At 42.8% G+C, this 27,685-nt stretch overlaps 1 protein-coding gene across 1 annotated transcript in view; it reads left to right on the top strand.

Annotated features, from left to right (window-relative positions):
• Positions 1-27,685, top strand: part of KIAA1549 (KIAA1549 ortholog) — a 185,278-nt gene that overhangs the window by 23,570 nt on the left and 134,023 nt on the right. Inside the window, exons 6-7 of the mRNA XM_029599771.1 lie at positions 9,679-9,738; positions 12,395-12,546. Of these exons, the coding sequence (XP_029455631.1) occupies positions 9,679-9,738; positions 12,395-12,546 (212 nt within the window). The remainder of the gene's footprint in view (positions 1-9,678; positions 9,739-12,394; positions 12,547-27,685) is intronic.

The following is a 27,685-nucleotide window of genomic DNA, read 5'->3' as shown; positions in this document are numbered from 1 at the left end:
GGGCCGTCGGCTGCCACTCATAAAGATGGCGCCGATGGCCCTTTGCCCTTACTATGTGACAGGGTATCCGTGCCATTGGCCGGCCCCTGTCACATGGTAGCACTGGATGGCCGGTGCCATCTTTAAAGATGGCGGCGGCCATCTTTACGATGCTGGTGATCAACCATACCAGCCCTGGACCGATGACTCCTCAGACACTCAAGACTCTGATGATATACCACCTGAACCTTCTCCTCCAGAAGAAAGGTCCCTGCCAGAAGAATTCTCTTTTATCAGTTTTATAAAGGAAATGTCAGAAACCATTCCCTTTAAACTCCAAACTGAAGAGATACTAGAGGTCCTCAATTTGTTGATGCACCCAAGGAGGTTATGTCCATCCCAGTTCATGAAGTCCTCCTTGAACTTCTCCAGCGCACCTGGGAGCATCCAGGTACGGTTCCACCTGTCAACCGAAAGACGGATGCAACTTATTTAGTGCAGTCAGCACCTGGCTTCCAGAAGACTCAGCTATCTCACCATTCGGTAGTGGTCGAATCTGCTCAGAAGAAAGCAAGAAGGCCTCAACCTCATTCCTCTACATCTCCTGGAAAGGATCAGAAATTCCTTGATGCCTTCGGACGTAGGGTCTTTCATGGTTCCATGCTCATTTCCCGAATTGCGGCCTACCAACTATATATGATGCAATATTCAAGGAACCTCTTTAAACAGCTGCAGGATTTCTCTGAATCCCTTCCAGAGCAAATCCAAGGCCAGCTCAACTCCATTCTCAAAAAAGGTCTTGATGCTGGCAAACATGAAGTCCAGGCAGCTTATAACATTTTCGACACTGCTTCCAGAGTATCAGCAGCTGGTATAAGTGCCAGGAGGTGGGCATGGCTGAAGTCCTCTGATCTATGCCCAGAAGTTCAGGAGAGGTTAGCAGTTATCCCCTGCACAGGAGATAAATTATTTGGTGAGAAGATTCAGGAGACTGTCACACAACGTAAGGATCATCATGAGACATTGCGACAGCTCTCTGCGGTACACTCTGATTTTCCCTCAACTTCTAAATGGCCGTTCATAAGGGAGGCTAAGAGAACCACCTTTAAAACCTGTAGATACTACCGTCCTCCACCCAGGGCTCGTTCAACCAGGCCATATCAGAAAGGTCAAGCCCGCCAAGCCAGATCTCAGAAATTGCAACCAGCTCCACAACCTGGTCCTTCCTTGGGATTTTGACTCCCCACTAGAGAGCAATTGTTAACTTCCTCCTTTGCATTCTCTGCCAGTAGGTGGCCGCCTCTGCCATTTCACCAACATATTGTGCACGGTCACCACGGATCAGTGGGTCCTGTCGGTAGTGGCTCAAGGTTACCATCTAAACTTCCTTTCAATAACGTCGGACTCTCCACCTTGTCCGGGGTAGAATTTAACCAACCACTTTCCACTTCTACAGGAGGAAATAAAATACCTCCTTCAAGCCAATGCCATAGAACAAGTTCCCGCTCTACAAAGGGGAAAGGGCTTCTACTCCAGATATTTCTTAATACCGAAAAAATCGGGAGGCATTCATCCCATATTAGATCTTCGTGCCCTGAACAAACTTCTACGAAAGGAAAAGTTCAGGATGGTAACCTTAGGCTCCCTACTCCCTCTTCTCCAACAGGGAGATTGGCTTTGCTCTCTAGATCTACAAGACGCGTATATGCATATAGCAGTAACCTCGTCTCACAGAAAATATCTTCGATTCCTCGTCAGACACTGGCACTTCCAGTACTGTGTGCTTCCGTTCGGTCTAGCATCAACACCTCGTGTCTTCACGAAATGCCTGGCAGTAGTAGCAGCATACTTGAGGCGGCTGGGCACTCACGTCTATCCTTATCTAGAAAACTGGTTACTGAGTTCTTCACTCCCTCCATCTGACCTTGCGACTACTACTGTCATTGGGATTTCTAGTCAATTATCAAAAATCCAATGTGACTCCATCTCAAATCCTCTCCTTCATTGGAGCGGATCTCAACACCATTCAAGCAAAAGCTTTTTTTCCAAGGGACCGCGCTCATACTCTTGCAATCCTTGCAAACACTATGCAGACTCGCCGAACTACAACGGCTCATCTTCTCATCTTGTTGGGCCACATGGCGTCCTTGGTCCATGTTATACCAATGGCTCGCCTTGCCATGAGAGTAACACAGTGGACTTTAAAGTCCCAATGGTCTCAGGCCCACCATCCAATGTCCAACATTGTTCATGTTACCAGGCAGCTTCGTCTCTCACTGGCTTGGTGGATTCAGGAGTCAATCTGGTCAGAGGACTGCCTTTCCAATCTCCAGAACCTCAGATAACGCTGACAACAGATGCTTCCACTCTAGGTTGGGGAGCCCATGTCAACAACCTGCAAACTCAGGGAACCTGGTCTGCAGCAGAATCACAACATCAGATACATTTTCTGGAGCTCAGGGCAATAAGGTATGCCCTTATAGCCTTCAAAGATTGTCTATTCAACAAGACAATCCTAATCCAAAAAGACAACCAGGTAGCGATGTGGTACATCAACAAGCAGGGAGGAACCGGCTCTTACCTGCTGTGTCAGGAAGTAGCACAAATCTGGGCTTGGGCTCTCTCACATTCCATGCTACTAAGAGCGACCTACCTGGTGGTTGTGGACAATGTACTTGTGGACAAACTCAATTGCACGTTTCATCCCCACGAGTGGTCCCTGAACCCCATGGTGGCGGAGAAAATATTCCAGTAGTTGGGGGTATCTGAGTATAGACCTCTTTGCGTCGATTCACAACTGCAAAGTGGATAACTTCTGCTCACTACATTGCAGTCACAGAAGACCATCAAGAGAAGCCTTTGCCCTCTCATGGTCAAGGGGTCTCCTGTATACCTCTCCTCCACTTCCACTCATAAGCAAGACTCTCGTGAAGTTACGACAGGACAAGGGCTTCATGACCCTCGTAGCCCCTTACTGGCCACGCCAGGTGTGGTTCCCCATTCTTCGCAACCTCTCAGTCCATCAACAAATTTGCCTAGGTGCAGATCCGTATTTGATATCACAGAACAACGGACAACTTTGTCACCCGAACCTCCACTCCCTGTCCCTGACAGCTTTGATGTTGAAAGGTTAATTTTACAATCTCTAAACCTCTCGGATGATGTTTCCCATGTCCTCGTAGTTTCACAGAAGCCTTCCACCAGAAAATCTTAATGTTCCAAATGGAAAAGGTTTTCCTTGTGGTGCACGTCAAAGGAAATAGATCTCTTTACCTGCCTTACAACGACGTTCCTAGACTACCTCTGGAACTTGTCGGAGTCTGGTCTCCAAACTTCTTCCATTTGAGTCCATGTCAGTGCCATAGCCGCTTACCACAAAGGCATAGGGGATGTTTCGATCTCAACACAACCCCTTGTAGCATGCTTCATGAGAGGCTTACTACACCTAAAGCCCCCACTGTGTCCTCCGGCCCCTGCTTGGGATGTGGTGTTAGCATGGCTCTTGAAACCTTCGTTTGAGCCTCTGCACTCCTGCGAGCTACGTCATCTCACTTGAAAAGTGTTCTTTCTTCTCGCTATAACATCAGCTCGCAGAGTCAGTGAGTTACAGGCGCTAGTAACGTACCCACCTTACACACAATTTCTCCATGATCGTGTGGTGCTTCACACTCATCCTAAATTTTTATCAAAGGTGGTATCTGAATTTCATTTAAATCAATCCATTATACTACCTACTTTCTTTCCAAGACCCCACTCACATCCAGGTGAGCGAGCTCTGCATTCCTTGGACTGCAAGTGTGCGCTAGCCTTTTATTTGGAACACACTGCAGCCCATAGGAAGTCCACCCAGCTGTTTGTCTCTTTTGATAAAACTTGCTTGCCCACCAGGGAATCCTGGTGGGCAAGCAGACCCTGTCCTCCTGGCTGGCGGACTGCATTTCTTTCTGCTACCAGCAAGCAGGCCTTCCGCTCCAGAGACGCATTAAAGCGCACTCTATTAGAGCAATGGCAACATTGGTAGCACACCTTCATTCTGTACCTCTTGCTGACATCTGCAGGGCTGCGGCATGGAGTTCTCTCCATACCATTGCAGCTCATTATTGTCTGGACAAGGCTGGCAGACAAGATTCTATCATTGGCTAGTCTTTTCTGTGCAATTTATTCTCAGCTTAATAACCCAACTTCCTTCCAATGGCCCGCTGGGAATTTCAGGCTGCCCTTTTAACCAAACCCACCCCTGTTGTTGTGCCTGTTGCACGTCTTTGGGTGATTTTGGTACATTACTGGGGCATCCTCAGCTCACTATTCACCCATATGTGAAGACTACCATCCTGCTTGTCCTGTGAGAAAGCAGAGTTGCTTACCTGTAACAGGTGTTCTCACATGACAGCAGGATGTTAGTCCTCATGAAACTCGCCCGCCACCCGGCAAAGTTGGGTTCGCTTGCAATTTATTTTATTTTTCGCTCGTACTTTTAGTACAAACGAGACTGCAGGGGGACCCCTGCTGGATGCTGGGTTGGTGGCATGCTGGGCATGCTCAATGTGCCAAGTCAGAGTTCTAGAAACTTTGACAAAAGTGTTCCATGATAGGGCTCCATCCTGATGATGTCACCTATATGTGAGGACTAACATCCTGCTGTCCTGTGAGAACACCTGTTACAGGTAAGCAACTCTGCTTTTTTTTTTTTTAAATTGAAAAACTATGAACTTACACACATGATATAACATATTTTAAAAAGTGTAAACACTCCATGCAATTGGTTTGCATGCTTTGTCATGCAATGAATCAGTTGTGATTGTTAGGAAGCCAATAGTTCAGTAACACTGCTTTTCCTGCGATTAACATTTATATGCAGAAAAAAGCAGTCTGAAACATCGGTACAATAAGATCATTTAACATCTGCTTTCAAGCACAATAGCATTCAGGTTATATGTGGTATTAACAAATTACCTTTAGATAGGTTTATGCTAGATTGCTCAGTCATAAGGATTTTCATAACTAATTCATAGAACCGGTGCTTATGAGTTATAGAAGCATCTCCTTTTACTTATGATCAATGCAAATAAATCCTTTGTCTAGTGAATTACCATTATGCAATCCTTCGTTCTTCTCTTGTTCTTTTCCCTTTCCATTTAATTATGTATCATTTTTTCCTTTTGCTATTGTCTACTCTGTTTCTATCCCTTTCTTGTTGAGTTGAATGGTCTTCAGCCATATCAGAGGTGACTTTGAAGTACACTTTCTAATAAAGATCAGGCTGCTGTGAATGTATTAGTGTATCTCACAGATGACAGATGAAATGATTTCGGACTTGCTGGGCCCCCATCTTCCTCTCTTCAGCAGCTGTGCATCTACGTCACATCTGCAAAAGGGACTAAATTTTAGTTTTCCTTAATTTTATCAACATCTTTGATAAAAGGTCAGCTGCATGGAGGCAGAGAATAAGATATCAATGTGTGAGCTTCATCTAGTAGTCAAGGTCTGGAACGAACTGATGTATCAAAACAGAATTAGAAGCCAAATGTCCGATCTGGATTCTTTATTTAGCCAGAGACAAAAGACTTTGATCAAGCCCGACTCAGGCTGAGTTTCGCCCTCTTACAATGGGGCTGCATCAGGGGCTCTAGCAGATAATATTATCTTGTGCTGCAGTATTATTAGAAAAACCAATGTGCTCCAAAGAATTTAGTGCCCTGAAGGTATTTAATCTTGTAGCAGCATCCACCTCTGTCTATTACCGATCGTCAATAGAACGATCGGTAATAGACTGAGGTGTTCTAATTTATCTGAATATAACCTTTCAGATTAAATTTAACTGAACTTTCTCAATATCATCCACTCTTTTCCCCATTATATTAAGAGAAGCATCTACTTTTCTACTTTTAATTGTAAGATCTTATTATTATTCAGGGCATCCTGAACTGTTATTGCCAAACTATTGATAGATTTCTACATAGAAATTATCATGGCACCTATTTCTTCAAAGCGAATTTTCTTGGTGTAATTTGAGGAATATCAATTAATGGTCTTTCCGGAGTTCCTTCCATTCCCTTTTTCATAAGAGCATTGCTGGAATGGGCTTGAGATGAGGCCAAACTACCAGAATGCTCTCCAGAACTCTGAATCTGAGTTCAATGGGGGGAAAACTTCCCATGTCGCTGTATCATAACCTTTCAGGATTCAAGGTATATATTCAACCAGCCTAATCAATTTAGGTCCTATCTGGAATCCTATTCCTAGATTTTTCATAATGATAGCTGAGGGAAAAGTAGTTTGAGGGTAAAATGGTACAATTGATGTTGTTTATTTCATTTGTAAAACTCTGCTCTAGAAATTATTGTTATCCTAATTCCTTTTTGCGTTTGTGTTTCCATAAAACTTGTAATCTATAGAAAGTTACACTGATTGTAAGGTTATGCTTTATTGGATATATTTTTCTTGTTTCATAATTTAATGTCTACAAGAAGTGTAATATCTTCTGAATATTTGAAATTTCAATAAAAATAAAATTAAAAAAAAGAATTGAGCACTTAAACATAGGAAGGGTGTGAGAGGAGCCCCCTCTAGTGGCTGGAGGATTGAGGTAGACAGTGTTACTATTATTTATTTTTAATTTAATTATTATACTTACCGGTATATTCTGCAAAATCCCATACAGTGTTTCATTGTGAATTCCAAATATGCATCCATAATTAAAAACAAAGATACATACATAAAAGCATTAATTAAACCACATAAAATACAGATCCAGAATGCAACACTAGTCCAACAGCAACATATCACAGTCACTACAAATCATCATAAGCTTGTTAAAATAATAAGGCCTTCCCTACGGTGTGAACTAATACAGATTTTCTTCTAACTCATTGTAATACTTTGAGAGCTGGAGATACCACAGTAGTCCTGTGATTATATATGGGATACTATATTTATTATTTGTAGCAGTATCAAAATATGATTTATATCAGCAGCTGATTAATTTCTAGAATTTTTTGATCACTCAGAAACTTGTTACAGATTTTTTTCCCAGTGATGCTTTGAATAAAAGTGAAATATTTAGATCACATCCAACTTAGGAAAAAACAACAAGATAAAGAAGGGCCCCTGTTGTAAACTGCTTTGGGGCATTTATATGCAGAAAGTGGTCTATAAATATAAAATAAAATGAAAATTATTCACATTAAAATCTTAGAAACCTAGGTGTTGCATATTAATGTATGGTTAGCACTGGGTTTTTGCAAGACTCACCTTGTCAGCCTCATTAGATAACATTTATATTTTATCTATCTGTAAGCTGCTGGCTTGGGCCTTGCACAGGATATAGACTGTATGCTGATGACATACAGTTGTTTGTTCCTGTGCAGTCATCCTGGGCAGAGACAAATGCTTTAGTCTTGATCTGTTTGTCCTCCATGAAGTAGTGGCTTACTCATAAGCTATCATTGAATCAATCTGTTGAAGACTGAGATTATTGTGCTGCAGAGATCTTGTATTATTTTTTGCTCTTGGCAACTTCCTTTGAGAATATGGAGTTGCTAGTTGTAGCTCATGTTAGAAGTCTGGATGTGTTACTCAGTCCGAGAGCAAATTTAAAGTTGTGGTGGTGCTGTGGCCTCAAGTCGTTATTGAATTCCTCCAACTTCCAGTTTGTGGTATAAAGTTTTTGGGGTTTGTTTTTTTTTTTTTTTTACCAACATTAGACTATTGGGTTTCTTTCTATATAGGCTTGCCAGCTTCTGCCCTAAGAGCACCAGATTTTTTAGAATTCTGCCGACAGGGTGGTTTCAGGATGGAGTATGAGATCATATTATCCCAGTTCTTTGCAAAATACACTGGTTACTGGGTCAGTGGAAAATAAAATACAAACAGGCCAATTCAATAAGAGACGTGGGAGAGCCAGCGCTACGAATCGAGCGCCCGCTCTCCCGATGCGCACCCAAGCACCTCTCCTGGGCGCGCAATTTTGTATTTAAATGAGGCCGGGCACTAATAAGCGCGTCCCTAGCGCCTCCTTATTAGCAGAAGAGACGGCTGTCAGCGGGTCTGACAACCGACGCTCAATTTTACCAGCGTCTGTTTTCGAACCCGCTGACAGCCACAGGTTCAGAAAATGGTCGCTGGCAAAATTTAATGGCCATTTCCTAACCCCCTGACCAGCGGGCAGATTTTTATTTTATTTTATTTTTTTAATTTTTGGTTCCTCCAACTTAATATCGCTAGGATATTACAGAAAGCAGAATTTTCAGGGTCCCTTAGAACTTAACACCTGCCCTTGGCAGGAAATAATTTCTGAGTAAAATCTGTGGCTTGGTCGCACATTTTACTTTTAGTATTCCAAGCGACTAAATAATAGGCTCATCAACATGCATTTTCATGAGATGAACGCTATGGGCCAGATTTTGTAACATACGCGTGGGCATAGATTTGTGGGCGCACAAATGTATGCCCGATTTTATAACATGCGCATGCAGCTGCGCGCATGTTATAAAATCCGGGGTTGGCGCGCGCAAGGGGGTGCACACTTGTGCACCTTGCACGCGCCGAGCCCTAGGGGAGCCCCGATGGCTTTCCCCGTTCCCTCTGAGGCCGCTCTGAACTTTCCTTTCGCCCCCCTGCACCTTTCCCTCCCTTCCCCTATAGAACCCGCCCCCAGCCCTACCTAAATCCCCCCCACACCTTTATTATTTAAGTTGTGCCTGCCGGCCGAGTAGGCCGGAGGCCTCTAGCCCCGCCCCGGACCGCCCCCACCCTGCCCCTTTTTTCAAGCCCCGGGACTTGCGCGCGTTCTGGGGCTTGCGCGTGTTGCCCAGTCTATGCAAAATAGGCTCGGCGCGCGTAGGAGCAGGTTTTTGGGGTTACGAGCGTAATATACTCGCGTAATCCTTTGAACATCTGCCCCTATTAGTTTCGGGGGGGGGGGGGGTTGGCCAAGCGCACCGTTCTGTATCAGCCTGAAAGTTGCTATTATGTGCATAGAATATTGAGCATTGACTCTTTTTCATGGATTAACGCAATGCTTCATATATGTAAACCAATCCATAAGTTGTGTTCAGCATAGCATGAGTTACTTTATGATCTGCCTATTCAAGAGCCGTGATTGGTAGAAACTCGGGTGAGAGCTTTTTCTATAGTGGCACCCATTTGTGGAATTCACTTCCAGAGAGCTTGCACCTGACCACATGTATTAAAACTTTCAGATCGATGTTTATAACTTTTCTCTTCCAGCAGGCGTTTCTGTGACTATGAGGTTCTGTTTCTGGAGCAGCCTCTTTTTTTTTTTATATTATTGATTGTGAAGAGTGATTGTAGTATTCTTTTTTATGTTTGTTTTGTTATGAGTGTTGTTTGTTGTATGCTGCCTGGAGCTTTGGCAATAGCTGACTTTATAAGTGCATTAAATAAAATAAATAAAAATAAAGATTTTAGGCATCTGCCTTTTTGTTGAGGCAGTAGGTAGGTATCTTATGATGCATTCTGTCACTGGAAGAGCTAGCCCTAGTTGAGATGCGGGTGTGTATTTTAAGTTTCCCCACAAGAGTCCTGACAACTATTCAGGAGGCTGTCTTGGAGTTTTGTAGGTATGTTCGGGGTGGGATGGGGATGTGTATGGGTGTTTGTATGTTTTGTGAGGGGGGGGGGTGTGCTGTCATTGAGAGCCCAGTACTTACAGAAGTATGTGTATTGTGTTTTCTTCAGCTTTCTATTACCCACAGCTGAATGTATCCCAGCTTCTGAAGAATTCTTGGGTGAGAACAGGTATGTGCACTAGCAATCCAGACCTAAAGCAAATAAACAGTGTGTTGCTTGCACCCACTTACTACAATACACTTCATCTATGAGAAATCAGACTGACTCCAGACTTTATAAACCAAGTCCTGTAGCTTCCCAAGTCTTTCTAGCTAATTGCTGTTTATGGACTTTTCCAGGAACTTGTCCAAACCTCTTTTAAATTCCACTGTGCTAGTTGCCTTATCCATATAGTGCTCTTATGATGACACCTGTTGGGTAGATACATAGCATCATTATAACTCTGAAAAAGGTTGCATTCTACTCTTTTTGTACAGTTGGCTCCTATGCTACTTGTATTATTTTGGAGGAAATATGTAGAAAAGTAAATGAAAGCTATATCTAGAATCTTCCCTCTATGAGAGGATAATGAGTTTTACCTACTTCCTCCTGGGTATAGATGGTATGGGAGTAGAAGTAATAAATTGGGTGAGGATATGGTTATGCAACCGAATATAGAAAGGTGGTGGTATCGAAGTTCATTATAGTGAAGGCAAAGTGATCAGTGTGGTATCACAGGATATATTATTGAGATCATTTCTTTTCAAAAATGGCTATACATCAAAATGGCGCCATCTGCTCAAGAGGAAGGTACCACAGTGGTGTCACTATGGCACGTTCTTTGGGCAAATGGCATCTATTTTATTGAAGACCTGGGCCTTGGTGATGGGACCCAACCTTGGGCTGGGCTTCGGCAATTTGATCCAGCCTCTGGCTGGGCCCCAGAATTGGACCTGAGCCTTGATGACGAGACTTGGCTTCATGTAGGGCCTTGGCGTCGGGCCTGGGCTTTGGCGATGGGACCTGGTCTCAGGCCTGTGCCCTGCGCCTGGCCTAGGAATCAGCGATGGGAGCAGGTCAAGGTCTGATCCCATCAGAGGCCTATTTATTTATTTTTTTTAATTTTTATTTTTTTCTAAATTACACGAATACTAAAATACCCACAAATTTTCAGGTATTTTCATAGGAGGCAATTTCAATTTCTTTTATTTGTAACAAACTGAAAATTGACTCATTTATCACTTTTTACTCATTCGTTTAAAATTAATACACATACCTTCTAGGTTGCATAAGCAGATGTATCAGCAGAAAAAAGGTTATATTGCCCTTGTATAGATCACTAGGTACTCCTACTTGCAGTACTTTGTACAGTTCTGGCAGCCATACTTTTATGAGGGCAGTGAGAGGATGGAAGCAGTTCAGGGAAGGACTACTAAAATGATACAGTTCTTGCAATATAAACCCTGGAGAGAAAGGCTTATCACATTTAAAATGTGTATGCTGTAGTAAAGAATGGCAAAGGTGGATTTGATGGAAACATTCAAATATTTGACAGGCTTCAATAGATTACAAGAAGGTGAAATTTTCCATCCAAAAGGAATTTCATGGAAAAAGGGTCATGATATGAAGTTGGAGGATGTAAGGTTCAGAGGAAACATGAGAAAATATTTGTTTGCCAAAAGGGTGGTTGATGCATAGAATAACCTACCATTGGATGTGTTAGAAACAGAATTCAAGTACACTAAGGCTAGATAATAAAAACAGTGAGGTTAGGAGGTTACAGTTTTGTAGACATCCTACCCTTCATTCAAGATCAGAGGCAAGGGAAGAGGTGATAAGGAGAAAACAAGGGGCAGTCGAGCTTTATGGCTGACAGCTGGGGGTATATCCTTAATAGTGCAGAGCAGAGTAAACTGGGCAGAGTGGTAGGCCAATTCATCAATATCTGCGAGTATCTATCATGTTACTAAAGGAGGAAACTCTAAGAGGCCGATGCAATACAGTGCGCTCAGCCGAGCGCACTGTATAACCCGCAGTTGGACCGTGGACGCAGGTTGTATATGCGCTAACTAATCTCCTTAATCATGTGATTGAGGCTATTAGCATTCACTCACGATACAAAAAACAAAAATGTGTGTCTAGGATGCACATTTAGCGATCAGAAATTAACTCCTGCCTGGAGCAGGCGTCAATTGCTGAGTGCTCCTTAAACCAGTACAGAAAAGCAGAAAAAACTTAATATTGTTGCGATAAGTAGGAGGAATAAGTAAACAAATTTTAAACAAAAAAAAAAAATTAAAAAAAAAAAACTCCAGCAGTCTGCTGCAGGAAACAGAGCTTCCGTTTCCTGAAACCGCCTGGCTGTGAGGTGTTTAGGAAAACCAATGCTGATAAACTCGGCGTTGGTTTTCCTAACCTGCGGAGGGCCGACGCACTCGGGCTCTCCTTGCTAACATGACCCCCTAATTTAAATATTGCATGGCGCCTGGGGGCGCATTAAGAAAGCATTGGCCCCCTAGGAGTAATAATGTCCTTAGGTTGCTTCTTCTAACTTCCTGTGAAGGGTGGGCTGCCCTTACACTGAAAGCCTCCCAGCTGGGATGGAACCTTTATTACAGTGATGATAAAATCTGGGACAGTGGCTTTAGCCATATAAAGAAATATTCTTCTCCTGGTCTAGGGTTTCAGACAAGGAAGGAAAATGGTTTTCATGAAAGGACCTTGTACACCAAATTTTTATGACAATAATAAAGGGGAAAGAATACCCCACAAAAATTGTCTAGAGCAATGCCTTGCAGAGAAGGTCAACTTACTCTCTTTATTTTTGGGGTGGGGCGGCATTCAGTTCTCCTTGATGTCCTGGAACAAAGAATTCAGGAAGAGGTGTTCCACGCTGAGATGGAGCGGAAGCTGGCTCAGCTGGTAAACGAGGCCTTGTCCCGGGGCCGGAGATGGAGACGGAAACGTGCCAGCTTTGCGGGATCTAATATTGTACAGGTAAGAGAGGCTTTCTGCCTTTTGGGGTTGTGAGTGTTCAGTATTGCTCCCAGAATTTAACATGCATGCCTCTGGAATTGGAACAGTAACGACCCTACTGCAAGAAGTGTCTTGCCTGCTCCTTCTGTGGCCACTTTTGTATCTCTGCGCTGGCAGCCTAGGAACGGCTGAAAAGAGAGAACTCTTTTTAAGAGACTTGTGTCTGGTTTTTTGTATCCCTATTTTATACATACCAAGGCTCCTTCTGGAGCCTTGTAATCATGGGCCATAAATCTGGCCATTGTGTATCACCATTGCACATTGACTGGCTAGATTTAGGGCAGTTATTTGTGTGGCTGGGATTATTTTGCTTAGATTTAGCCAGTTACCGATGAACATCTGTGCTAAGTCATAAAGAAGTTCTGGGAACTCCTGGCACCACTCATTTTTGTATCTGGCTAAATTGATTTCCCAGTTTAGCCAGTTAAGTTTAGCTGGTCGGGAGAGCGAGGACATTTTCAACCACAAGTTTAACTAGCTAATCCTTAAATTAGCCAATTACACTGGGGTCAATTTTTTTAAATGTTTATTATTCTTTGCTTATGTGCTGCCAGGCATCCAGTCAAGGATGCTGTTAAATCCGTAATCATCGTATTATGTTTTCATTTAATTCTGCTAATAGCATGGTTTTTGGGAATCAGGTGAAGCATCTTTCCGTTTCCAGTAGTGGGAATTTTTTTTTTCTCCTCTTGAATTTCCTTGTCATTCCTGTGCATCTGTTGGCCCTGGTACCTCACCAGTTGTTTTCTCGCTATGAACATGATCCCTTCCCTCTTTCAAATGTTATGTACATATGTGCTCATGCACAGTTTCCCTCCCTGTGTTCTTTGCTGTGAATAACTTCTCTGTTTGAACCCGTTTAGACTCTTATATGTGTGCTATGTACTCTAACATATGGCATGCTGATTTTATATTTAGGTACCATAGAAGGGAGTGATACAGTGTGCATAATATATTGCTTTATTCATTCACTGGTCACTCTGCACCTATTTAATACATTCATATTAGGCATTTTTATTTAATTTTTTTCAGAATTTTACTGGTTACCACTTGCCAAAATCCAAAGTAGCATGACTAGGAAATGCTTTTTGTTTAATTCTGCAGCAAGTCCTGTGTATAGCAATTTCTCTGTACTTATCACTCCAGTCTAGTTAAAGTAGCAGTTTTGATAGACAAAATTTGGGGTAGCACAACTGACTGATGTCATAAAAACATCTTTTGGCTTAAACACTAGTGATGCAATGCGCTTGTTACAGGAGTGAGGGGAGAGAGAGCATGTGTTACTGGCTAGATAGGAAAGGTGAAGCAGGACTCTTTTTTTTTTTTTTTTAAATTAATCTTATGGTAGAATTGAACATATTAGCTTTTAAAATTAATCAGTGTGTGCATTAGCTATTGTTAATTATTTGTATTAACAATAGTTTAAAAAAATACATTGTCAACTGGGACCTATGAATAAAAACCAGGGGGGGGGGGGTGTGTGACATTTTCACTAGTATCCCATTTTTGTGACATTCCCTTATTTTAAATAATTCGTGGTTGTTACTACAAAATACACAAGTCTTAGTATCTTGGAGGGTCTGTTTCTGTGATGCTTTGGAGAGCAAATTTGTCAGTTAGGTTGTAAATTTTTCTCCTTTACCTTCATGCTACATGGCAGATAGGACTGAAAAACCTCATCAAAGAAAGATCCCTGAGATGATACATCGGAGGTTTTATCTGTTTTGTTTGTAGCATATATATACATGCCATGCTCCCTCTGCCATCGTTCTGGGTTATTGAAATTATAACCCTGGGATTCTGTGGTAACTAGTATTGTGAAATGATTTTGGGGAAATTGCATTCTGTAAGAAGATATGATCATATATGATCTCAGAACCGTACACACACATCTGTTCAAAATTTTTTAAAAGCTAAAAAAAACCCCAAAACAAAACCTGCCCATGTATAAATTGTGTTAGTAAGGAGATTACATTATTCTTGACTGAATAACAGGGCTTATCTTTGCGTGCACCTGGGGTGTCACCACTGGATGTTGTCTAATTTCACTGACAATACACATTGCGTGAAGCTCCTGCTTGGTACGGGCACAGAAATACTGTTGATGCATTTTAGTTTTCACTGCAAGACTGGTGTCAAGTACAGTTTTTATTTGTTTACTAGAAAATAATTTCATGTTTTAGAATATTTACTGGTTATAGTCCTTAGATTTATAACAGAAAAATGTTCTCATTTGTCATCAACATGCAACTGTCTTGTGCATACTTATAGGATTATTGGTTCATATTTTTCAACGAAGGCAGTCTTGCTTCATGGTTCCTTCCGTTTATCCCAGAAGGACCCCCCCACCTCCCCTCGCTGTGCACTATAACTGGAAGGCAGCTGGCACAGTTTTGCTAGCACTCCAGAGTCCTTGCCTGCCAAATCCCAAACTGTTTCAGTCCATTTCATCCTTTCCTCTGACATCTGGTCCTCTGTTGAAGTGAAAAATGCTAACTGCCTATCAGGGAGGTGACTGTATATGTTCACCCATCTGAACTATGGAGGCATCTGTGGGCAAAATGGGATTGGATGGGGTATTGAACCAGCTTTAGTTTAGCAGTCATCTATGGCCTTTATTTAAAAAAAAAAAATAAAAAAAAAAATTGTAAATTGCACAGTTTGAACCATCAATCCAGTTACCAACCATCAATCCCCAGTTTTACATCTGGGGATTGATGGTTGGTACATTGGAAATGTTTGATCTGAATCAAACCCTAAATTCTAGTAAAGGATCGTTGTCTTGTTTAGTTGAGAATGTAGAATTTTGTGGTTGTCTACAAACAAATGTGGACTGTCAGGGCACCAAGCCCATTCCACTTTTAACTTAAATTGACCCTCTGTCTCCTAGGATAAAAGACAACATTGATGCATTAATCCAGTACCCCACCTCTAGCAGTCCCCTATTTAAAGTTTTATGTAGGGGTTCTGACAGTGCAGAAGGGATGTTGAACTGCTTACTGCTGTTCTTCTGGGAGCCTAATCAGGACTGTGTCTGTCACCCCCCCCCCCCCCCCCCAAAAGCAGCTCAGAGACTGCTCTTTCCACAACTGCTTGCATATTTCCAATCCTAACAGCTACAATTTTCTGAAGGAATGCCTTAATACTTTTATTTTAGAGCCGCTGTAACATTTGTGTTGTATACCCTCGTTCAGTGGTTCTCAGATCCTTTCCCTCACACCTTCCAACAGGTCTGGTTCTCAGGCTGTCCACAGTATACATCATGGAATGTATTACCCTTGCATAGTCCTGTTACCCTGAAAACCAGACCTGTTGGCGGGCAGAGGGCTGCCAAGGAATGGATTTGAAACAGTGAGCCATTTTGTATGAAAAGCCTGTATTCACTGGGTCAATAGAGGTTCAATTCTGGGAGCTGGGGTTTTTTTTGCCCTCATTTTATCTTTGTTGCCGCATGCTGCAGTAGCGCAATGTTAAAATGTGAACCTGAAAGCCAAGAGAGAAATGGTGTGTATTTATTACCTGCAGCATGGATGTAGAAGCCTATAGCCATTATAAAGCTGCTTTGCCGGTGTACGTCTATGATCAAAACCCTGAGGTGGAGTTTAGAGGCATAGGAAGAGCTCATTACTTTTGTTATAATGTAGAAAGGAGGATGTTAAGGGTAAGAGGAATAACTTGCATGCAGTGACATTTCGAGATAATTTTTAACTTGGTCCAATAAAAAGGGTGTCACAACCTGCGAAGCTTCCAGCTTTCTCCAGGATCAATACAGCTATTAGAAATCTGCATTTCATGGCAATGTAAATCAATGAACTTTGCATTTATGAGCAGTACAAAGAAATGCACAGTGGAAGAATGTCTTTAAGGGGCTGGAAGATTTTTCCCTTTATTATACTACACCCATTATACTATAAAAATGATGAAATATAAGCTGAATGTAATGTGGACAATTTGTAGACAGTCCACCTAATTTACACTAATTTTCAAAGAGACACTACCTTGAATTTTATTTATTCAAATTTATAAATTATCTTCCCCATGACTTGCCACATTTAATAGGTTGTGCATGGGTCTCGGCTTGTACATTTCTGCAAAGAGCTTTTACGGATAGAATGATTCTGCTTGAGAAGAGGAATGGTAATAATACTTCAGAAATTATCCCCATTCGGTTTCTGGTGACATGGAAACATAGAAATGATGGCAGAAAAAGACCAATCGGCCCACTCAGACTGCCCAGCAAGTTCCCACACTTCTTTTCCCATATTGGCTGTTTCACCGACCACCAAGTTCAGGGCCCTTGTTGGTAACTGTTTGATTCAAATTTCCTGCCACCCCCTGCCATTGATGCAGAGAGTAATGTTAGAGTTGCATCAAAGGTGAATCGTAAAGCTTAATGGTTAAGGGTAGTAACCGCCACATCAAGCAAGTTGCCCTGATGCTTGTTTACCCAGACTACACAGTTCAGTGCCTTGTTGGTTGTTGTCTGAATGCAAATCCTATTTTCCACATTTCCCCCACTGTCTCTCGCCCCATATAAAGCCTCCATTTTCTCCTAAAAGACATAGAAAAGGAGGACTTCAGAAAACCCCAAAACGTGGTTTACTTTGGGGACATTCCACTGGCAGCAGAGGTGGAGCTTTTTGTAGCTTGTTAGTATGGGACACTGTTGTTATTATAGCATTGTGAGCACATTTTTTTTTTCCCATAAGGCTCCTGCAGAAAACCACTACAGAGATCAAAGGGGTCACTCTGCTCTGTACCTCAAGCTTCTGCTAGCTGTCAACAAACGGGTTTCACGTTGGGAGCAGGCAGTGATGCAGGGAAGTTGTACAAAATTAAGACAGTTTTTGAAATGATATCAACAGAATCCTGGGTCTTTCCCTGGCCCCCCAGGTCCTATCCCTACTGTTACAGAAGGGAAAAAAGTCATTAAAAGTGGAAGAGAATACTGTAATGCAGTGGGTTTCAAAATCTGGTCTTTGATACTGAAACATGGATCTCAGACCAAAAGTAGATGATAGGGATGAGCGCACACGTTTTTCTTGTGTGTTCATTTCAGCCTGTTTCTACTAGTACATTTTTTGGTTCATTTCCTTCATTTTAGTAGTTTATGCACATACGTGCCACTTTACGCGCATACAGTTGCGCAAAAAAAGTATGAACATAAAATACCGAAAGGAATGAAAACAAATGCACCTCCCTAGTGCAGCTGTATCTCATAAATGTTTCAGATTACTTAAGCGCAGATTCTTTTTTTTTTTTTTTTTTGTGGAAAGGGGGGGGGGGGGGGGTCTTCAGATCTTCATCTGATTTGAGAGCCACTTTTTTTTGGTTGACCTCATAGTAACATCCCTGCGGAATCAGTTAAGTAATTGAATTGTGCTGTATGAAAGGGTTTTTCTTCCTTACTCTTGATGAACCAGCTGTACCGTCTTGATCTCTTTATTCCTGCACATGTACTGACAATATCTTTGCAAGGCTTTTCAAGTGAGCTTGTGTGGGCCTTTCCCCCCCCCCCCCCCTTTATAACTTTTCATAGTATATTGCTTAAGGGCATCGCTGTTAATGATTGGCCTTTGACCGTGGAATCTGATTGGCTTAATGTTTGTATGAATGCTTTGTGGGGTATTTTTTTTTTTTTTAATTTTATGAGATCCTCCACCTGGCCTTTCTCAATAGCATAATTTATGAAGTGGCACCTGTTGCCACAGCAACACAGTTTGCCATGGTAAGGTTGCCTTTGAAAAAGGTATTTTTTTTTTAACGTTAGATTAAATTTCACTGACAGAACAGACTGGAGCTTTCTCTGCTTGGAGGTTGAAAGACAAGACTCCTGTAAAAAGGTGACAACATGACTAAAGTTCAGGGTTAGGGAGGGAAAACAAGCGGAAAAGAAATTTATTGCCTGTGGCAGATGGACAGTTTTTTCCTTCAGTCCCTGGCCACAGACATGGGGGTTCAGAGTGGGGTGGGGGCCCAGGCCTGGGTGGAAGGTGGGGGATAGAGATACTGGAGCTCAGATAAAATTGAGAAGCTCAATAAAAGCAACTGTATTATAATTTTTTAAAACTATTTATAATACAAGCAGACATACACACAGGGGTGGTGGTTAGTGATTCTGGGGCCCTGGGAAAAGTAAAGAATGGGGGCCTGCACACCTCCAGTCTCTCCTTCAGGCCACAGAGGCTCCCAAGTAGTGGTGGTGGTGGTAGTCTCGCAGGCAGGTAGCAGATCCTAGTTTCAGCAGCCATGATAGTGGTGGGGAAGCTCATAGAAACATAGAAATGACGGCAGAAGAAGACCAAATGGCCCATCCAGTCTGCCCAGCAAGCATTCGTACTTATTTTTCTCATACTTATCTGTTACTCTGATCAGTGAGGTCAGGGCCCTTTTTGGTAACTTTTTTTGGTTCTAATTTCCTTCCACCCCCGCCAATTGATGTAGAGAGCAGTGCTGGAGCTGCATCAATGTGAAGTATCAAGCCTAATTGGTTAGGGGTAAGCAGGCTACTCCCACGCTTATTTGTTTGCCCGGCCTGTGCAGTTTAGTCCTTGTTGGTTGTTGTCTGCTCCCAGGCAGGCAGGCCTTGGTTTTAGGAGGAGGGCTCCCAGACAGATTGGGCTGGCACCCAGGCTTCAATGGCTATGGGGGTGGCTCCCAGGCAGGCAGGCCGTGGTGATGATGGGGGGGGCTGCGGTGGTGATGGAGGAGGCTCCCGGTCCAGGAGGTGGCAGCGGGGGGCTCTGAGGCAAAGCAGTGATGGTGGCTGGCAGCAGTAAGTGGCGGGCGCTCTGAGGAAGTGGTAAGGAAGGCGGCCGTTTGCAAGCACAGAGCGCCAGAGGTGTGTGGAACAGTGATGCCTCCTGCACGTGCCTGCCGTATCTTGCAGCAGGCGTTTTCTTCTGTGCCTGCGCTCCTCTTCCTCCTCCTCCTCCCTCCAGAGATTGGCTGCTTACTGCAACTAAAGTGAGTGGACTGGTGGAAGGAGGGGAATGCCGTTGTCGCTGCTCGCCGCATCTGGGGAAAGTTTTATCGGAAGAGGGAGGGGGGGATTGCTGCCGCCGAGTACCCACTTCTCATGGCTCCTATAGGTACGGGCACCACGGGTTGAGAAACCTGGATATAATTGATGTATTCTTCGATAGATCATATATTATGTCACCCCCCCACCTGCTGTTGTCACTTCTCCTAGTGCGGGGCTCTGGGCAAATGACCAGGCTGTTCCATAAGTAAGACCACCCCTGTATTCATAGAAACATATCCAAAAGGCAGGCCTACCATGCATAGTTGTCTTGAAAGGCATAAACATTATTAAAAGTGAAATATAAATCGGATCCTTCATTTTCAGTCTAAATCGATTTTAACCCCTAAATTCCCGGATTTTTCCAAAGACGACAATCAGTTTAAACTGATATTCACCCTAATTTTAGAATGCTTGAAAAGCTGCTTCAGAACTGCAGATGGTGTGTTTCAAGGCCTCCACCCACTAGGGTAGATTTTATAAATTTGCGCGAGAGCATACTTTTGTTCGCTCACCAGGCGCGAACAAAAGTACGCTGGATTTTATAAGATACGCGCGTATCTTATAAAATCCGAGGTCGGTGCGCGCAAGGGGGTGCACATTTGTGCAACTTGTGCGCACCGAGCCCAGCGTGCGCTGCCTGTTCCCTCCGAGGCCGCTCCGAAATCGGAGCGGCCTCGGAGGGAACGTTCTTTCCACCCCCCCGGCCCTATCTAACCCCCCCCCCCCACCTTTGTTGGCAGATTTACGCCTGCTGAAAGCGTGTCCGGCGCCATGCCGCCCCTCCCCGCCCCTTTTACGAAGCCCCGGGACTTTCGCGCGCTGGCGGCCTATGCAAAATAGGCGCGCCGGCGTGCGAGTAAATCCGGCCGGATTTTATGCGCGCAGGGCTTTTAAAATCCGGCCCACTGCTGGAAGCCAGTGTGGGCCAAAGCGCATGCTACGTTTCAACTTCTAGCCCTTACCAGTGAAAGTGCTTACCTGTCAGTACAGCCCCCCAAGCTTCCTCGCTCCCCAAGCAGCCAAAGTGCCAGCTGTCTGGTGCCATGAATGCGTGTGAAGCAGGCCCTGTCCACCAGAAGCACCTGTTTAACATTTTTTTTATCCTGGCTTCTGTCAACCAAAATAAACGCCGGTATTTAGCGGGAAAAATGAGTCATTCTTCATCTGATTTATCCTGTTTTTATTCTTGACGTAATAAACCCTGATAAATTCCCGGGAAATATAAAGAACTATAAAAAGCGAAAATGAAGGTCCCTAGGTAAAAATAAAAGATTTACTAACCAAGGCCCTTAAACAGTTTAATATGGACTGCTTTGCAGATAGCATTTTGTGACGATTCTCACTTATTCATGTAATAATAACATTTTTACCAAATATTTTTTTTTTCTGAAAAAGTGAGGGAGGCAGAAGCATTGAGATTGAAAGTTGTTTGAGTTATGCAGTCATACAGCTTTACAGTCTAAGGGTCAAATTTGAAGACTGTTAGTGCAGAAGGGCCAGAGAATTGCCCACTTCTCTCCAGTATGAAGGCTCAACCTCTTTCTGATTTTGCTAGAAATACAAAGGTGTGGGAGGACACTGGTGCCTCTCCCTCCCATAAAATACAAAACAAAACACATGGTTAATATGAGAATTTTTGGTTTTGTTTAAACAAGAACAATTATTGTTTCTTAAGCTGGGTTGCTGTCTAAAAAAGACCACATTTTATCTGCCAACATAGTTCTCAGATAGACTTCTTCTGTCACCACTATTACCTTTCTAGAAGCCATGCTTCAGAAATACACTCATTAGCACAATCGTCCTACATATTTGAATGTGAAACGTCAGTGGGCATTCACAAGCGCGTATTATCCATCCAAAGAAAGAATACATCAAAAGGAAATCAAAGTGAGGAGATACCGACAAATTATAATCAGGGCAGATCTTTTAGCCTACATAACCAGAAATAAAATAAAAAATGTATATATACTTATTGTCAAAAAAGAAAAGAAACCCAAAATAGGAGAGCTTTAGAAAGTAATTAGAAAATGTTGAGGTAATAAAAGATTGCAATCGACTTTTTCTGCTTCTTTCATATTTCACACCCTCCCTTTTCTTGAAGAGATATTGACTTGCTAACCTCTGCACCTTTACATTCTCATGTCAGAAAGAAACACCCTCAGAACACTTAGGGGTGAATTATAAAAGCCTGGTGTGTGCCAAAGCTGGAGATACGCACAGACGTCGGGCTGGCGTGTGCCGCGTGGATTTTAAAAGGCGCCCACGTACGTGTGAATCTCCTGGTACACGCACAAAAGATTTTTTTCCCCAGAAAAGTGCGTGGACTGGGCGGGGCATGGTCATTCCAGGATTTAAGAATGAAACCAGCGAGTAAATACTTACCCGCACAAGAGCATGCCGGGATCTCCGACCGTGCAATTTCTGCTATGAATGGCGTGTAAGTCCTAAAACAAAAAAAAGCTAGGGTAAAAGGGGACTAATGGTAAAAGGAACGTTAATTAACTAGAGTGGTTAAGAATATTTTACAAAACTTGCTGTCTGATCCATAAAGCAATTTACGGCCAAAAAAATGACTGGCTGAATTTTACCATTCGATTACATACCCCTCACAGAACTAATCTGCTAATAAAGGATTACTCCAGATTCCATCTGTAAATACTGCCCATCTTACTTTAGTACGTGAGAGAATTATCTCTATTGCAGGACCCACTCTCTGGAACACCTTGCCAGCCGAACTAAGACTCGAAATCAAGTTTAAAAAATGTTAAAAAGCCTTGAAGACCTGGCCTTTTGAACAAGCCTATTCAGCCAATCGAAGAAAAGACTACTAATAATAAGATATTAAGATCTATAATCTTATTTTATGCCTGTATGGTCTTTCTAGAAAATTGTCTCCCTTTCCCCTTTTAATGTAAGAATTTTATTGTATTTATAATATTCGATGTATACCTTGTGTTAGAGATGTGAATCGGAACCAGAATCGGTTCGGATTTCAGTTCCGATTCACATCTCTATAGATGTGAATCGGAACCAGAATCGGTTCGGATTTCAGTTCCGATTCACATCTCTAGTTTTTATGTTTACTTTTTTGTTAACTGTTATGATGTATTTATACGAATGGCGGTATACAAAACTTTTTAAATAAATAAGGCCTGTCCTTTACCTGGGCGAACTGGGGAAACTGGTATTGGCATCGGCGTGCATGTCTACTAAAATCCCCCACATACGCGGCAGAAGCGGCATTTGCATACATATGCGCGTGTCCATGTAAAATTGTGCGCACATGTACATGCGCTCAGCCTATTTGATACCATGCGTGCATGTATGCGCATATGTTATAATATTGCTGCGTCCTTTGGTGTGAACCAGCATACGAGCGTACATGAGCGCCCATGTGGCTGTTTCAAAGTTACTGTTTCTATTATGCTGTGGATTAGTAGCAATCAATTAAAAAAAAACAAACCAAAAGCTTAAAAAATCCTCTCTCTGCTTTTAAGAGTGTGTTCCATTTAAATGAATGTGTCTTATTTGGTTCTAAGTTTGTACTGCTTAATAGTAAATGTGTAAGGCCCTTAGGAGCCATCCCTATGGTTCATAAGTTTTGTGTGTGCGTGTGTGTCTGTCTTGTCTGTAGGCTTAGACAGCTTTCTGAGGTGTTTCATTCACAAATGATTATTTTTCTTATGTGGGGGAGAGGACTCAAAGTGCTCCCTAGGGCCCTTTTTCTTTTCTTCTGCTTCATACTGTAATTTAGAGATAGGCAAGGCACAGGCAGTGAATGAAACGAGCTCAACCTTCAGCTATAAAACCAGAATTTTAATGGAGAGAAGTGCAGGATTCAGTACACCCGGCTGGGGTAAGTGCTATTGGGAAAACATTTTTCATGTGGCTGGAGATGCTGTGTCTAAGCCCTTCATTTTATTTTTTCTTAAGCTTTCTTTTACTTGTCCTCCGCTTTCTGCTGTACATATGAGCAGGGTTTGCCTCAGAAATTAATTCAGCTCCACCTGTCCACCCCCAGTATTATTGAAAACAATATACGGTGTGTGTATATGTATATATATATATATATATTGTTCCTGTACTCTGATACATTATCCTTAACATTCATGGTACCTTACCCTGGAAGAGTTGCCTTTAGAGACCCGATATACCTTCCCTAGCAGTCAATAATAAAAGAAAAAGTCAATACCTTCAGCAGTCTCATGGTTTGTTTTCTGCTCTATGTCTATAAGAAAGATACAGCAAAATCTTGTATTATAATTCCTGTCCTTTGAAAGTTTTTCATGCTTTTATTTGAATCTTATAAATGCTAATTAAAAAAAAGACAATTAAAAAAAAAAAAAAAAAAGAGAGAGCAACGTATACCATGCTCCTGTTCAGACCCCAGATCAGTCCATACAAGTGGGTTTTGCATCCCTACCAACAGATAGAGGTAGAGAACTAAAAGCTTTGAGGCACTACTGCATAAGTGATAGTGCCTCCTGCAGGCCCTCAGTATTTCTCTGTCTCCAGCAGTTGGTAAGAGGTGAAAACCTGCAGTTAAGAAAAAAAAGTAGGGACAGAAGAGGAGACATTAGAAGACACTCCCTGAGGTGTTAGGTTCCTTCGTAGGCCATCCTTCAGGTTGAGCCAGGTGAGCGTGCGGGCGGGCGGGGGAGGGGGGAGGAGGGGTTGGTAATCCCTGATCAGCTTTAGCCTGCAGCAGATCCAAGGACAGCCGGGGTCCTGGTTCCCTTTTATACCCTGAAGGCTCCTTCCCAGAGGTGTTGCCAGCAGCAGGGAAATAGTCCTTTTTTTGCCTGAATTTGTTCCTTTGCTGTGGCTGCTGTTTCTTTCAAGACAAAACAAAGTTACATTTTTCTTTCAGCAGCAACCGCATGGGCTGTTCCTGGTTTGATCATCAGGACAGGCCTGTGTTGGGGAAGGGATCAGTGTAGCTCCTCTATTCGCAGCTTCTGGCTGCTCGGGGAGCCGAAGGCTGCATTCCCCTCCTCTCCCATGTGCCGTGATCACATGGCTTATGTTCCTCTGCAGCAGGCCCAGCCGTGTGGAGATAAAATGGCTCCAATAGCAATTTTCCAATGCAGGATAGCTTGTCAGGCCGGTGGCCTGGCTCAGGGACAGCTGAATGCAGCGGTGCTATGCCGCAATTTGTTTCTGGAGGGGAGGGGCCCTCTGGGGGGAACGAGGCTGGTGAGCCACAGGTTCTCAAGGCCCTGTCAGGATCAATACTGGGAACCTAAACAGCCTTGCAGACAGGAAAAGGGCTACAGCTTGGAAGGTGACAGACTCCCGGGAGCTCAGGGACACCCCTCTCCCATTGTTTCCGGTGATCCCGTTGGGGGGGCGTGGGGAGGAGATGCGAGCTCTGGCCGTATAAGGGAGAGGATGATGTGGAGTTTTCCTCAGATTTGTCTTGCTTCTGCTTAAGTTCTTTTAACCAGGAAAAGCAACTGGCTATAAAAGGGGCATTTCTGTAAGCCATCTCATCCTGCTGCAAAGAGGCAGAGGGGCTCCTTGGTCAGGAGGTCAGTGGACCTCCTTCGCAGAGGGGCCTGGTGGCTCAGATGATTCGGACCTGGATAATCCGGAAGATGGTCTTGGGCTTGGTCCGGGGATGGATCAGGATGACTCAGCAGATCTCATGGCTAATGTCAAGTCAGGATGGGGATGAGGACATGGCTGATCCGGAAGAGGTCCCAATAATGGAGGGAGATGACCCGCAGGTGGTTTGTCTGTTCCATAAGGAGGAGTTGAGGTCCCTTATTTCCCATGTTCAGAAGGAACTGGATATTAGAGTGGTCCAGTAGGAGTCTGACAATGAAGGTGTGGATCCAGTATTTTTTAGACTCCATGGCCCACCGAAAGCTGTTCCTCTCCCTAAAAGGTTGAAGAAGCTGGTGAACTAGGAATGGGAATTCCCAGAGGGGAGCCCCAAGATGGCTAGAGTTGTAGCAAAGTCTAAGAAGTAAATGGGAGAGAGACTTAGAATGTATAGCAGTGAAGATTTCATAGACTTAATTGGCATCTCAGAGAACATGGTGGAAAGGAGGACAACCATGGGAAGACAGTGCTCAACCGGGGTACAAATTATATCGCACCCGGGAGGTGGTGTGGCGCTTTATGTCCGGGATGGCATAGAGAGTCCAACAGGATAACATCCTGCATGAGACTAAATGCACAATTGAATCTTTATGGGTAGAAATCCTTTGTGTCAGGGAAGACTATAGTGATAGATGTGAATCGGTTATTTACTCTTTCGGATAGTAGAAAGACTAGGGGGCACTCCATGAAGTTAGCATGGGGCACATTTAAAACTAATCGGAGAAAGTTCTTTTTTACTCAACGCACAATTAAACTCTGGAATTTGTTGCCAGACGATGTGGTTAGTGCAGTTAGTATAGCTGTGTTTAAAAAGGATTGGATAAGTTCTTGGAGAGAAGTCCATTACCTGCTATTAAGTTTCACTTAGAGAATAGCCACTGCCATTAGCAATGGTAACATGGAATAGACTTAGTTTTTGGGTACTTGCCAGGTTCTTATGGCCTGGATTGGCCACTGTTGGAAACAGGATGCTGGGCTTGATGGACCCTTGGTCTGACCCAGTATGGCATTTTCTTAGGTTCTTATACTACCGTCCACCTGGTCAAGATGGTGAAACTGACAGTGAAATGCTAAGAGAAATTAGGGAAGCTAACCAAATTGGTAGTGCGGTAATAATGGGAGACTTCAATTACCTGTCAATAACAAGGGCAACCGAATAGGATTTAAATTATAGCCTAAGTGACGGTGTCATCAAGCCAGACGTTGTGATTTTAACCCAAAACCCAACCGGTCCTCTAATCATTCACCATCACTAAAAAACTTAATTTTATTAGTTGAAAAAATAATTTTTGGATTTTTGAAAATTTTTTTTTGATTTTATCATAAAAGTAAAAAGTCAGTCAGAAAGACTTTCAGAAACAGTCTTTGATAGACACTCAACTCCGTTGACAATGTGAAGAGGAATTGATAAGCAATCTCTCAATGCAAGGTATAAACACAGCGTGTTTATACCTTGCATTGAGGACCAGTTGGGTTTTGGGTTAAAATCACAACGTCTGGCTTGATGACACCGTCACTTAGGCTATAATTTAAATCCTATTCGGTTGCCCTTGTTATTGACAGTTTTACCTTTTGGGTTACTGTATTGACTCCTTTTGTTATAAATTAGACTTCAATTACCCCAATATTGACTGGGTAAATGTATCATCGGGCATCCTAGAGAGATACAGTTCCTGGATGGAATAAATGATAGCTTTATGGAGCAATTGGTTCAGGAATCGACAAGAGAGGGAGCAATTTTAGATCTAATTCTCAGTGGAGCACAGGATTTGGTGAGAGAGGTAACGGTGGTGGGGCCGCTTAGCAATAGAGATCATAATATGATCAATTTTTAATTAATGACTGGAAGGGGGACAGTAAGCAAATCCACGGCTCGCATGCTAAACTTTCAAAAGGGAAACTTTGATAAAATGAGAAAAATAGTTAGAAAAAAAACTGAAAGGAGCAGCTACAAAAGTAAAAAGTGTGCAAGAGGCGTGGTCATTGTTAAAAAATACCATCCTAGAAGCACAGTCCAGATGTATTTCACACATTAAGAAAGGTGGAAAGAAGGCAAAACGATTACTGGCATGGTTAAAAAGGGAGGTGAAAGAAGCTATTTTAGCCAAAAGATCTTCATTCAAAAATTGGAAGAGGGATCCAACAGAAGAAAATAGGATAATGCATAAATGTTGGCAAGTTAAATGTAAGACATTGATAAGACAGGCTAAGAGAGAATTTGAAAAGAAGTTGGCCGTAGAGGCAAAAACTCACAGTAAAAACTTTTAAAAATATATCCAAAGCAGAAAGCCTGTGAGGGAGTCAGTTGGACCGTTAGATGATCGAGGGGTTAAAGGGGCACTTAGGGAAGATAAGGCCATTGCGGAAAGATTAAATGATTTCTTTGCTTCGGTGTTTACTGAAGAGGATGTTGAGGAGGTACTCGTACTGGAGAAGGTTTTCATGGGTAATGATTCAGATGGACTGAAC

The sequence above is a fragment of the Rhinatrema bivittatum genome, chromosome 4, assembly GCF_901001135.1.
Source record: "Rhinatrema bivittatum chromosome 4, aRhiBiv1.1, whole genome shotgun sequence".
In the NCBI taxonomy this organism is placed as follows: domain Eukaryota; kingdom Metazoa; phylum Chordata; class Amphibia; order Gymnophiona; family Rhinatrematidae; genus Rhinatrema; species Rhinatrema bivittatum.
The sequence above is the reverse complement of the archived record's forward strand: the minus strand, read 5'-3'. Positions and strand labels throughout refer to the sequence as shown.